Consider the following 12,519-nt stretch of genomic DNA (forward strand, 5'->3'; position numbering starts at 1 on the left):
GTCTGCCCTGTAATTCTTGGACTGAGTGATTAATTATATTGGAGATGCTTCAGTATTTTGAGAGATGTACATTGAGCTGCTAAAACCTGTCTGAGTTTGTCTCTTTTGATCTTTGAACAACCTTCTTAGTCACCACTTTGTTATTGTGGGAAGTGAGAGTGCGATGGTAATTCTTTATTACAGCAACTTGTGTTCATATATTTGTGTGTATATATGACAATGTATAGCATCAATAGCCACAATTCATAAATTGAACTTTGTTTCATTGCAAATACCATAAAATCTTTTTTGTGGCATATAGTGAAGCTCAGGTATCTGTTTACACACCACTTGGCTGTAGATCTCGCAACTTGGCCTTTGCATAAGGCCAGGACCTTATTTTTTGGAGCTCTGTTCTGTAATGACTCATCAGCAGAAAAGCAAATTATCCAGTGGTGTATCTGCTATACGTGGGTGTGTACAGAAGCACTGATGTTTAAAAAAAAAGCACTCAGGTTATAAACTGAAGCAAGTTGTATATTGGAGTCAGCTCAGTGTGAGTTTTCAGCTTTCTACATTTTAGTCGTATTTTTCAGTTGTTCATAGCGAGGACAAATTGTCTTTCACCTCTAAACATGGTTTTGGGTATGTCACATATTCTCTGAGGAGCAACAAGCCTATTTGTGCTATGACACAGCCTAAAAAAATTCTTCTGGATCTTCTGTGCTTTTTTTTTTTTTGTTTCCGATCCAATATTTAAATATTGCATAGGCAGCAGGGAGTCCAGAGGGAAAATAAGGAAGATGGTCACAGATGTCCCACGGAAAGGAGAACTTCAAGTCACTGCTTGTGTCTCATTTACCTTGGGATAGCCCATCTATGAGACAGCAAGTTGCAAGAAACCAGGCTCTGAATGAAAGGTGCTGTCACCGTTCTAGAATATTTCCTTCAGTTTTTAGAACTGAAAGCTGATACTGCACAGCCTTCATGCATTTCATAAGATACAACAGATATTTGGTAGTTCATCAACTATTTGTTTTAGAAGCCATTAGTCTTGTCTGTTTCACATTTCCAGCCTGATGCCTTCAAATTCTATTTAGCTTATGTTTCACTTTTTCCTTTTAGTTTTACTCCACTGTAGATCACACTTTTCAGAATCAAAGGGAGAAAGGAATTCCTTCAAGTACAATTAGAAAGACCCTGCTGTAAAGCAGGGTTTTGAAAAGTTGAAGTGGGAAGAAAATATCCTGTATTTCTTTGTCATATATAGGCCTGTTGATATGGGCGTAGAGATAGTCTCACATCTTTTAGCAGAAGCTAGTCTTTTAGGAATAAAAATAGTATCTTTGTATCAAAGTCATAAAGGGAATTTAATAGTTAAAATATAATTTTCTAATATGCTAATATTTTGTTTGAGGCTTGCCTTGATGTGGTAATAAGGAAACTCAATTTCTTTGTGCTATGTTAGTGCTTGAAAGAAACTGGGAAGAGAAAAGCCATCTTCTTCATGTTCTCTTCCAACTTCCAGGAGGCCCCTGTTTTTCCTTCCTTTCCCTTCTTTTCTCTACTAGGGTTAGGAGTTTGAAAACTGAGGGATGGGATTGTGACTATCTTGTTTTTATTTATGTCTATATACTGAAATTTAGCAGAGATGAAGATGGTAAGGGATGTAGGAAAATCACATGCACCTGTTTAATTCAACTGCTTATTGTCTTTGCTTCTAATTGGTTCCTGAAAATGATCAAGCTCTGATAAAAGTTAGGTTTGCCTTTTTGATTGTAGATAGTATAGTTCACCTGTAAAGTGACTGCAAAAAACTCACCCTCAAACATGTTCTTCATATTTTCAGACTGACAACTTCGTATTGTCTTTTGAACTAGACAAATATTAGTATTATAAAATTGGTACTTAAACAGGATTATAGAATTATCATATATTGATATCTTCACTCAAGTGTAGATATCTGAAGTGTTAGAAGTCGTGACTTGAGTTTAAGTTCCTGTGTTTTTTGGAGTTAAACACTTGATGCTTGAAACAAATTCCATCTCAGAGATCAAAATGAGATTACTGAAGAGTTTGTCTATTGTTTTTAGGATTTGGTAAAGGCAGATTGGGATTTGTGCTGACTGATGTGCATGATGTTCAGCTTTGAATATTTTGCTCCATGTCTTCAAAATACTTGTAAGCCAGTTGGCGTAATATGTGGGAGAGCTACCTGTTAGAAACTATCCTTTACTTCTCCCAGTCTTGTGACATCCTTGTGAAAGCTTGGTGTTGGCATTACTTGCTACCAGGCTTCTGCTCAGGCTAAGTAACCATTAAAACCTAGTAACTCCTCCCTCCCCGTAATACCCATTAAGTTCTCTGGTGAATCCAAATCCATAGTTGTTAGCTCTGACTTTCATAAGAACAGTGAGCAGACTCCTAATATGTTTTATTTCTTGCCAGTTACCTGCTCTGTGGATAGGTTTCTTATATTGTGGAAGCTGGAGACGCAGTGCAGAGCCTACAAGTTTGGTGGCCATGCAGAAGCAGTGACAAGTGTAGAGTTCTCACCAGATGGGCAGGTGCTGGCTTCAGCTTCTCATGATCACACTATCAGGCTATGGATTCCTTGCATGTGAGTATTACTGAGCACTGCTGGATATGTGTTTCATTATTGTGTAATGTGAATATTGAAGGCTTCTCTCAAGTTTTTTTTTTTTTTTTCTTCCCACATGCCTGGGCTTTGACAGAAATGGAGATTGGGGACAACAAGCAACACGGTTCTTCACTGTATTACTTTGTTATTTTCTGTTAATAATTTGTAGTTTCAAAAGAAAAATAACAACTCAGAGGTCACAATTTTGTGTGTTTAGAACTATGCTTCATAATATTTCTCTGGCTTAAAGATTATATTTTAATAAAGATTGCATGGCTGCACTTCATTTTGGGGAGATGTGATGAAGAAAACAATTTTTTGGAAAAAAACATTTTTAATGAACTTGCTTTATCAGACTGTTCTTGACTAGTAGTAATTATGAGTTATTCAGTATGATCTTAGACTGACATTACTTGAACTTTCAAGCAGTTTTATAGAGTACTGTATAAAAAAAAATCTCTTTCAAATACTAATGCTAATGAGACAAAAGGCCAATGTTGCTTAATTGCATTGTTCTGTAAAATTGGTCATGTTAGATGCAACTTAAGAAATGTTATTCTAATAATATTTAAATAAGTAAAAAAGTAACGGTGACATTAAGATTTGACCTCTGTATACTGCTTTTTCATTTGGGTAAGATTCTAAATATGCTGACATTGAGTTTTACGGGGATTTAAAATCTAATATAATTGTGATTTGTGACTTAGTATTTGGGGTTTTCTTTCATTTTCTTTGCTCTCCCCTTAGTCATGGAGAATCATCAGTACTGAGAGGTCATACAGCATCTGTTCGGAGTGTGAGCTTCTCCCATGATGGCTGCTCCCTAGTTTCAGCATCCAATGATAAATTAGTAAAAATATGGAGTGTTTGCTATCAGCGTCCTTTGTTTACCCTATTCCAACACACTGGTTGGGTTCGCTGTGCCAGGTAAGTGTTGTTTTTATTCTGTTAATAAAATCGAATTTATAACAAAGGTGATTTTATATCCCAGGGTAGAAGTAAGAGAAGAAAAGTCTGCGAATGACAAATAATGATCTCTCACCAATAATTGAATTTTAATAAATGAATGTTATGCACACAAGTTTTGTATCAATCTTGTAGCTGAAGTATGAAAGCTTGCTCTGTGTTTATATGTGTACGTTCTGAATCAGTGTATTCACTCTATTACATTAAAAGACAAATGGGGTCTTCTGTATTCTTTTTCAGCCAGTATCCTGTCTTTCTTCAGTTTTGTTTTGTTTTTTGTTGTATTAACTTATTTCCCAGCATTTGTTTCTAGATTTATCATGCATTGTAGGGATTTTCTCAACTATTCTTGGAATAGTAGTGTCATTAAAGAATGTCATGAATCCAGATGAGTTAAGCTTATATAATTGGAAAAGGTAAAAGAAATGGCCTTTGGACTTCAAGTTAGGATTAATACTCTTTAAAGACAGGACAGCTCTTCAAAGACAACCAACGATTGCTGATTTTTTTTTTTTTTAAAAATTTCCTCCATATTAATGGAAAATCTGTAGCTAAGAGAGGCCTGATATAAGCCTCTTGAGAAAGGAATTTAACACTGGTGAAGTGCAGACCCCTTCAAAGTTTCAAAGTATCTGATTGCTGAAAATAAAAATGAAAGCTCTGGGAAATTACATGTGAAAGTTCTTGAGCAGTTTTTTAATATCATTGTGTAGTTGCTCAGTAAGTGAAATAATAATGCTTGAGGAAGTTATAGACAAGTCAAGTTTCCTGTTTAAAAACCTTGTCTGCTAGTCTAGGAATAATTGTGAATGCTTTGTCCATTATTTGTAAGTTTAGAAAGAGCTCAGAGAACATAAATATAGGTTAACATTGAACAAAAGATTCTACTGTGTCCTCTTTGTCTTTTTGTGTATGGTTCTCTATAATAATTTCTTTGTCATCTGAAGTGCCATCCCTAGGTTGTTGATACCTTCCCCCCAACCCCCTCTCTTCCTCTTGTCTATGGCTCTGTTTTTAATTGTAGTTGATTGTGAAATGGCACAGAGTGGAATAGGGGAAGAAGTTTTCAGTTTTATTAGTCCATGAGAAATACTGCAAGTTGAAATTTAAATGCTCAGCATCCTTATTTCAAACATGCTTCCCTGGTTCTGGTGTTTTGCTACTTATGTATCTAATTCTAATCTAGGCAAAATCAGTTGTTAAGTAATGTATACACTTGTGTGTTCCAGATTTTCACCTGATGGAAGAATAATAGCATCTTGTGGTGAGGACAAATCCATTAACATCTGGGATACAAGAAATAAAATTTGTGTTAGTAGCTTCTCAGATTATGAGGAGTAAGTTTTACTAGAAAAAAAGGAGAAACGTAATAGTGTAATTTTAATGACATTAGTGTTCTGTGGTACTGACATATATATATGTTAAATCTTAAAACAGATCAGAATTCTACCACCCATGTCAAGTAAAATAATTCATACAATGTTTTTCTAAAGAGGTTAACTGGCTGCACTTACCCAGGTGTTATCCAGCAACCAAGAGATAATCCAAACAGAGATTATTCTTGGATTTTGAAGTGTTTCCATGTTTTCCTTCAATTTTGATAATGCTATTTGATATTGGATGTTTCAACAAGAAGAAAGCTTAAAGACTTTTCCGCTTGTTGATGAAAACAATATTTTGTTACCTTCAGTGATCTGCCTTATTTAAGTTTAAAAAATACTTGCTTTTACTTATATGCAGTTTTCTTAAACATCTTTTATCCAGTTTTAGTTAAGAAGTCAGTGGAATATTTATCATGTATATGTGCTTTGCTGATTTCATGGCTGCCTTCATCCTTTTTCGTGTCCAAAATGTTGTTATAGCTAGATACTTGGTTCTTAGACAAAATTATTTTACTTGTTGCTTACAAACTCTTATCAAGAACTATCTTGTAGGAACTTTGAACTGTAGCACAAACTCTAAGGTTTGACTTGGATCAATTATACCATATTTTCAGCAAAAATGAGATTATGATTCATCACACACATCTTGTTTTCTTATGCTTATTTCAGTTGCTTGAAATGCCTTGAGTTTTCCATACGTGTAGGTTCCACACAAGTTTGTGGCAGCTCAGTGTTAATATTGTAGGCTTTATATATATACACACCACCCTAAATATTTTTGTGGAAACACATTATAAATCAGTTTTCTTTATATTTAGATTTGCAACTTTTGTGGATTTCAACCCGAGTGGAACGTGTATAGCTTCTGCAGGTTCCGGTAACTCAGTGAAACTATGGGATATTCGAATGAACAAGCTACTGCAGCATTTCAAAGGTAAAAACAATGTAGTTTATTTTCTTTACAATGGGACTCTTTGCAATTAAATGTGATTTATTAAGAGTCTGTTATTTCATTCCTTACTGAGGAAAGTGGACAAACAAGTCATATTGACATGTTGCAAGTATCCTTTAGTAGTCTAGTGACCTTAAGAATCCAATCTGAATTGTTTTTATTTCTTTGCTTCTCTTAATTTTTAGAACTAAGCTAAACAAATACTTTGGAGATTCTTTTATGCCCCAGTAGTTTGGTTGTTTTTCCCTTAAATGAAGTAGCTCTTTGGGAAGTAGAAAAGAGCAAAGAAATAAAGTGTACATATCCTCTTAGCAGATACCTACAGGCTTTGAATATTGTCTTCTGTAAATCAGTTCACAGAGCAGGGGTTAATTGTATATCATTCCATCCTTCTGGTAACTACCTCATCACTGCTTCTACTGACGGTACCCTTAAGATTCTGGACCTCTTAGGAGAAAGACTTATTTACACTCTTCATGGACACAAGGTATACACAGTAATCCTCTTTAAATGGAGATCTTAATAGGTTGTTCAGTATCTTTACCAAGGGCAAGTAACATTTATGCCATTGTGTCTTTTGTCTTACAACTTACAGACAAAATTTAGTGGACAGCAAGGTGTTGTATTAAGGCACCTTGTCACAAGCGGTTAAGGAAATGCATCAGTTTTTACCTGTAACCATGTTTTTTGTCTGTCAATATTACACACTTGATGTTAAGTAAAAGCTTATGTTCTGAATTCCTTAATAATTCACTTGATTTTCAAAATCATGTTATTTGGGACTTCAGTCATTTTGACTGTTGAAAAACAGTGTTTTCGAAGGAGGGGGAAGCTTACAGAAGATAACTTCTGTGAAGAATGGTGAACATTTCCTCCTTTTCCTGTTAATGCCAAACAAACCTTTTTTTTGATAATAAATCATTCAAATGTATTGCCTTAAGTAATGTATCATTGAAAAGCTGAAGTATAAAATCTAAGGATAATGCCACTATTTTCCTAGTATAGATTGTTGTAATTGTAATGTAGTATCTTACGAAAATGTGCAATATTACCTTTTCATTCAAGTTTTGCAGAAATTTCACTACAGTAAAATTGTTCCTTATTTTATTAAAATTGAAAAATCTATTATATTAGGTAATGGCATCGGTGTTTTTCTCTTTGTACTAAAATACCATGCTTACAGTAATACCCTAATTTTACTGTATGCTGGATTTTTTTCCAGGGAGCTGTACTTTGTGTGGCTTTTTCAAAAGGTGGTGAAAAATTTGCCTCGGGTGGAGTGGATACTCAGGTTTGTGGTACTGCCTCCTTAAATGAAATGTCTTAATGTTTGTTCCAGTGGGTGGGAGTTAAATATAGTTTGTCACAGTAACGTACTAATTACTCACATGCATTCTGTCTACTAGTGTGTTGTATAGACTTTCCATTGGATGCTATGACAAGGAGAAGACTAGCCACTTCTATTTTGCATATTAAAAGAAAGGGATGATTTTTAACTAAAAATATTTAAAATGTTGCAATTCAGTGTCAACGAAGTAGTTGTATTGCAATTAATATTAAGGTTTACCTGCTTTGTTAGGTTTTCACTGCTTTTAAAGTTTTTACCCTCTAACTGTAGGTATGAAGTTGTATTACTGGGAAAACCTTGGCTAGAATTGGGGAGAAAAACTCTTGTTTTATTTCTACTAATTTACTTTGGTGAAACAGTAAAGTACTGGATTTTATACAGGGAAGAAGAGTCATTTGAGCATTTTAAAAAAAAGTTAAACAGTAAGTCTTATAATTAATATCTCCACCTGCTGTAATAAATCTCATAATTAAGAACAAATACTATGAAGCTTGGAATCATCTCTATCAGGTCTATAAATTTTCCAAAAATAAAGAATTTTTGTAGGACAAGGTTTAAACTTTCAGTCTGAAATATTCCTTAATATTAGTTGTCTTTTTCAATGTTTCCTGTTACAAGAAGTTAAAAGCTCAATGTAGATATAAAAAGATATGCTGTTGGAATTAAAATCTTTTGAGTTTACCATAATTCATGGCTATGTTCTGTTTTGTGGAGCTTGAAATAAATTTCAGCTGGTGGCAGAGATGGTCTTGGGATATAAAAAAACTTGCTTTATTACAGTGTTAGGTAAGAAGTACTTCCAAGACTTGAAGTTATTGGAAAAGTGAAAATGTTATCAATCATCCAATATTAATTTTACAAGCAGGGAAAAAACCTACAAAAGCCAACCATTCCCAAGAATGGGGAAAAGATAATTATTTCTTGACCTACTAGTATGATCTTTTATTTTCCGTGCTTAAGTTGTAAATAAGATTTTAAATCCCAAAATGCAGCTTAGGTCCTATGTGATTCTGGATTGTTGATCTTACCTTCCATGAGTATTTTATTTTGAGTTTTATGACTGTTGGTATATTATACTGAACTTGAGAGGAACAAAAGTGCCTGCATTCGCTAGGTAACGTGACAGAAGATTAATCTAAGAAGTTCTGATGAAGGACCTACAATATTAAGCCTAGTACAGCTTCCCCACTGAATGCCAACACACCCTGGGAACGCCTGTCTTGTTTCGAAGTTCCTTTGAATTTGGGGCCCCCTGAATGACATGTGTGTTCAATGCAGTCATGTTTGCCTTTTTCCTGCTGTGATTTTCTGTTGTAGAACTCATGGGGCATGACAGCATGGAGAAAGTAGGTAAAAATCTGTCTCGTATTTTTCAGCAGTTGATATAGTGGGTTCATGCTGAATATATGAGAGGGAAAATCCAGTTTCATCAGGAAGCACTTCCTTAGTTGAATGTTGAATTTAAAAAGTAGTCATAGCAGATCTGGTAATAACTGTTTAAATTGCCTTAAAAATTTGGCTTCCTATGTTTGTTGAAGTTTTTCTTTGTTTTATGGGTTTTGGTGGGTGAGGAGTACTTACTTTGCTGCAACTTTCACTTTTCTTAGTTTTAAAATGAGCTAACCACTGTTGGGTAACTACCAAGGTGTGTATCTTTTTCTCTAGTAAACATAAGAACTTTATTCTTCAGTGTCCATTTTCTTTTGATTTATACACACATGTACTTCCCAAACATCCTGTTTTGCTGACCCATCCACAGCCTTCTCCCAGGTGTGCCAGGGGGATGGTTGTGGGACTTCTTGTCAACATACTGTGATTGTTGATTTACTGTAATTGTAGGGTGTATTTGTTGGAGAAAATCTGCTGCCACACCAGCAATGTCATGCTTATGAGCAGAGGCTGGCCATAAAAGTATCATCTTCTACCCCTCATGCAGTACCCAAAAAATATTATCTGTTCACAACATGTGATAGAGGCAGCTGATACATTCTAAGTTTATGGGAGACTGCTCCCTTCATACATATTTGAAAACATAATAGTCTTGAAATTATATAACTTGACAGATGCTTCTGTACCTTTCCATCAAAGAAGGAAAACCAGTACCTCTGCTTCTTGTATCAAGTTTCTGGTTGTTCAGAAGCACATTAAATATTTGAAACAAACACTGGATACTTTTGTTTCTTTCTCTTTGCTTATTTCCTCAAGCCAAAAAGATCTCAAAGTGTAGTGTTGTAAAGTTTGTGTTCCTCACATTTTTGGCTGTATGTGCACATAGCATTTCATTAATCTGTTGCCATGGAAAACATAAGACCTTTTGTGTGAAAGAGTAAGGTTATACCTGTTTGTTTGGAAAGTAGTAGCCTATGCTGTCAATTCAGTTACTTTCTAGAAGAGACAACCTGTGTCTGATGAAGGCCTTGGTGTGGAGGGAAATACTTTATGAAATATCCACCTTTCTAGGGTTGTGCATATTTGGTTTTGTGATTTTGCATTGCAGTTGAGGTACTCAAGGCATATGTGGATGTTTCCATGCTGGTTTTACTCTTACCATTTTTTTTATCTGTAATGATGAAGCTGCAGGGACATAGCCTTTAATTTTAGAACAAAATGAAACATATTTAGAGCTTGAGCAGCTCAAAATCTCACCTGTGATAGATAAAAGGTGAGCTGCCTCCTGCCCTTACTGTTATTTACACTCAGTAAATATTGAAGTGGTGAAACACTTCACATTGCTAAACTAGCAGAAAATTAGCCTGAAAAAAATAAGGGGAAACTACTGAAAAAATGTAAGCAACTTTATTCTGGACTGAATGATGGAAGGTTGTAGAACCTACACAACTAAAGAAGGAGAGAAAGCAGGAGCTAGTCTGAAATCACCTACTCTTACCTAACAGTCCTGCAAGTAGCAGGTTCTGAGGAGGGTTGCGGTAGGGGATCTGTGCATCCCTCTTTCACTGTTACTAATGTCTGAGTTAGTCTGGGTTCACCTTTATTGGTGCACTGTCTCCCAGTGCATATTCAGGGTCTTTGACTCAAGGGTGTCATGAAAGATGTGGAACTTGAAATGAACTTGTAGTAATGCAGCTATTCAGGAATATATTAAAACTGATATAGTGCACTTGAAATTTCTGTGAACAAATTTATGATTTGTGTTGCTTAATAATTATTAAGACCTGAAAACTGCTTTTAATGTCTGTCAAAAATATTATTGGCTGTATAGGGAAGTAATCTTAAGTCAGATTATAGTCCCCTCTTTGTTTTGTTTAGTGTAGCTGGCAGCTGTAGATACCAGCATTGGACTTTTGGTAACTTCTAAGTGTCTCAAAATACCGTTTTTTTCTTTTCTCCCTTAGAATATAAAGTAAGAAGTAGTTCACAGGTCACGTAAAGTTAATTAAATTACTTAAATATTATTTTTGTGACATGAGAGAGCAACATGGTGTGTTGTGATTTTGTTTTTCGGAATCTTTGTAAGACTGGATACATAAGACCTTTGGACTGCCTCTATATCCTATGACCTTTTGCATTTGGTCATTGTGTGACTTGCATATAGTTTCTACCTAGAACATAATTAGATGAAGTTCAGGAAAGAGATTCCTGTTGCTAAAACACTGGAACCAGGTGTTTTAGAGTTCTGTAGAACTCTCTCATTTCTTTTATTCCTTCAAACTTTCTTGTTAGACCTGCAAGCCTTTATATGGGGCAGAAATTTAACAGTATATGATCCCTTGTCTGGCAGAAAAGTAACTTGGGACAGTTCAGTGGGACATGAGTTTTTTTTGTGATTATAGACGTATTTTAGAGGTTATTTTTTAATAGAATGAACCACATCTTTTAGGTTTGAAGTAAAGATACTCTGGGGAAGTGCCTATGTTGTGGTAGAGATCGGCAGAAGGCATCACTGCAGTATCATTTTGATGCAGTGATCTACTAGCAATAAAAGACTTTACTGAGTAGTTATGTTTTGAGTACTGAGTAGCCTTCAAATAGTTACTGATATAAAGATTTCTTACAGGTATTACTATGGAAAACCAACTTTGATACTTTGGATTATGAAGAAGTTCTCAAACACAATTTTAGAAGAACACATATTGATGATCCTCCTCATCTTCTTGATATTTACCCAAGGTCATCTCATTTACATGGTAAAAAACTCAAGTCAGTTGAGGTGAGTGTAATAAATTGTCTGATATAGGGAACAAGAGGCTTATGTGATCACTGTCTGACATTTGTAGTTAAATATGTTTTATGTGTACCAGTGAGCTTTTAATTGTTACATATAATACTTTGGAAGCAACCGTAACTTACGAATCTGCATTAGGGTTATTAGGCAAGCTGGTGCTGGCAGGTTTACGCTGAAATTACTTCCATGTTTCTTCTATGTCTGTATTCTACATCTGATTCAAGCAAAACATATGTGATAACCTGGTTTCTGAAATAACACTGCAAGTGTTGCAGAAGGCATCAGAATCTCCAATGAGCTTTAGAATACTAATAAATCATTATGAGCTGGACAAAGTGGTGCTATTACTGAAAGTCAGTAAAAGAGATCACAAGCTATTCCCTTTTCCAAGGCCTTTTTAGGTATTGTGAGACGATCTTGATATCTATCTAAAAGACTTTCTAGGCTAGCAGTGTGTTTTACATCGCTATGTAGTCTGATTTCCTGATATTTCATTCTTGAACTACTTTACTGTCAAGCAGTCCACTGGCATCCATCAAAAGTGTTGGAAATTAGGGAACCTAAGTGTAGTGTCAAATGTTCTGTGTCAGTATTAGGAAAAATCCTGTGTTTAAGTAGTCTGAAAGATATGCTCAACAGGTAAACAGTGCTATGCTTTCAATGAGGCCATTGTTTATGCGTTATTTGTGATAGTCCCTGACAGAGCTGGCTGGCTTCTGTATTTTCTTCTTTTTTGATAGTCTCCAGATTCCTTTAGTGTTGAACTATATCTGAGATAAATCTAGGAGTTTTCTGATTGCTGTAATATGCTGTCAGAGTACTATAGAAATTCATCATTTCCTGGTTGTCTACATAGAAAACGTAGATACTGCTGCCGCGGCATTTGTTTCCTGCTCAGAGTTTTAAAACATTAACATTTGGGAATATTGAGCTTTTTTTTGGGTGGGTGGCTGTGTTTGCAATATGAATATATGAAAATGAGTAGTATAAAGATTGAAAATATTTGCTGGAGGAAGGGAAGTCTGATAAAATCCATGACTAAGATTTCTTTTGTGCCTGATTCTATTG

General features: G+C 35.1%; 1 protein-coding gene across 1 annotated transcript in view; it reads left to right on the forward strand.

Moving 5' to 3' along the window:
- Window positions 1-12,519, forward strand: part of POC1B (POC1 centriolar protein B) — a 48,266-nt gene that overhangs the window by 5,810 nt on the left and 29,937 nt on the right. The window contains exons 3-9 of the mRNA XM_005519548.3: window positions 2,428-2,599; window positions 3,368-3,547; window positions 4,816-4,923; window positions 5,787-5,902; window positions 6,274-6,407; window positions 7,143-7,211; window positions 11,284-11,436. Coding sequence (XP_005519605.2) covers window positions 2,428-2,599; window positions 3,368-3,547; window positions 4,816-4,923; window positions 5,787-5,902; window positions 6,274-6,407; window positions 7,143-7,211; window positions 11,284-11,436 — 932 coding nt within the window. The remainder of the gene's footprint in view (window positions 1-2,427; window positions 2,600-3,367; window positions 3,548-4,815; window positions 4,924-5,786; window positions 5,903-6,273; window positions 6,408-7,142; window positions 7,212-11,283; window positions 11,437-12,519) is intronic.

The sequence above is a fragment of the Pseudopodoces humilis genome, chromosome 5 (assembly GCF_049639895.1).
Source record: "Pseudopodoces humilis isolate 2021_Gansu_Grassland_sample_001 chromosome 5, ASM4963989v1, whole genome shotgun sequence".
Taxonomy (NCBI): Eukaryota; Metazoa; Chordata; class Aves; order Passeriformes; family Paridae; genus Pseudopodoces; species Pseudopodoces humilis.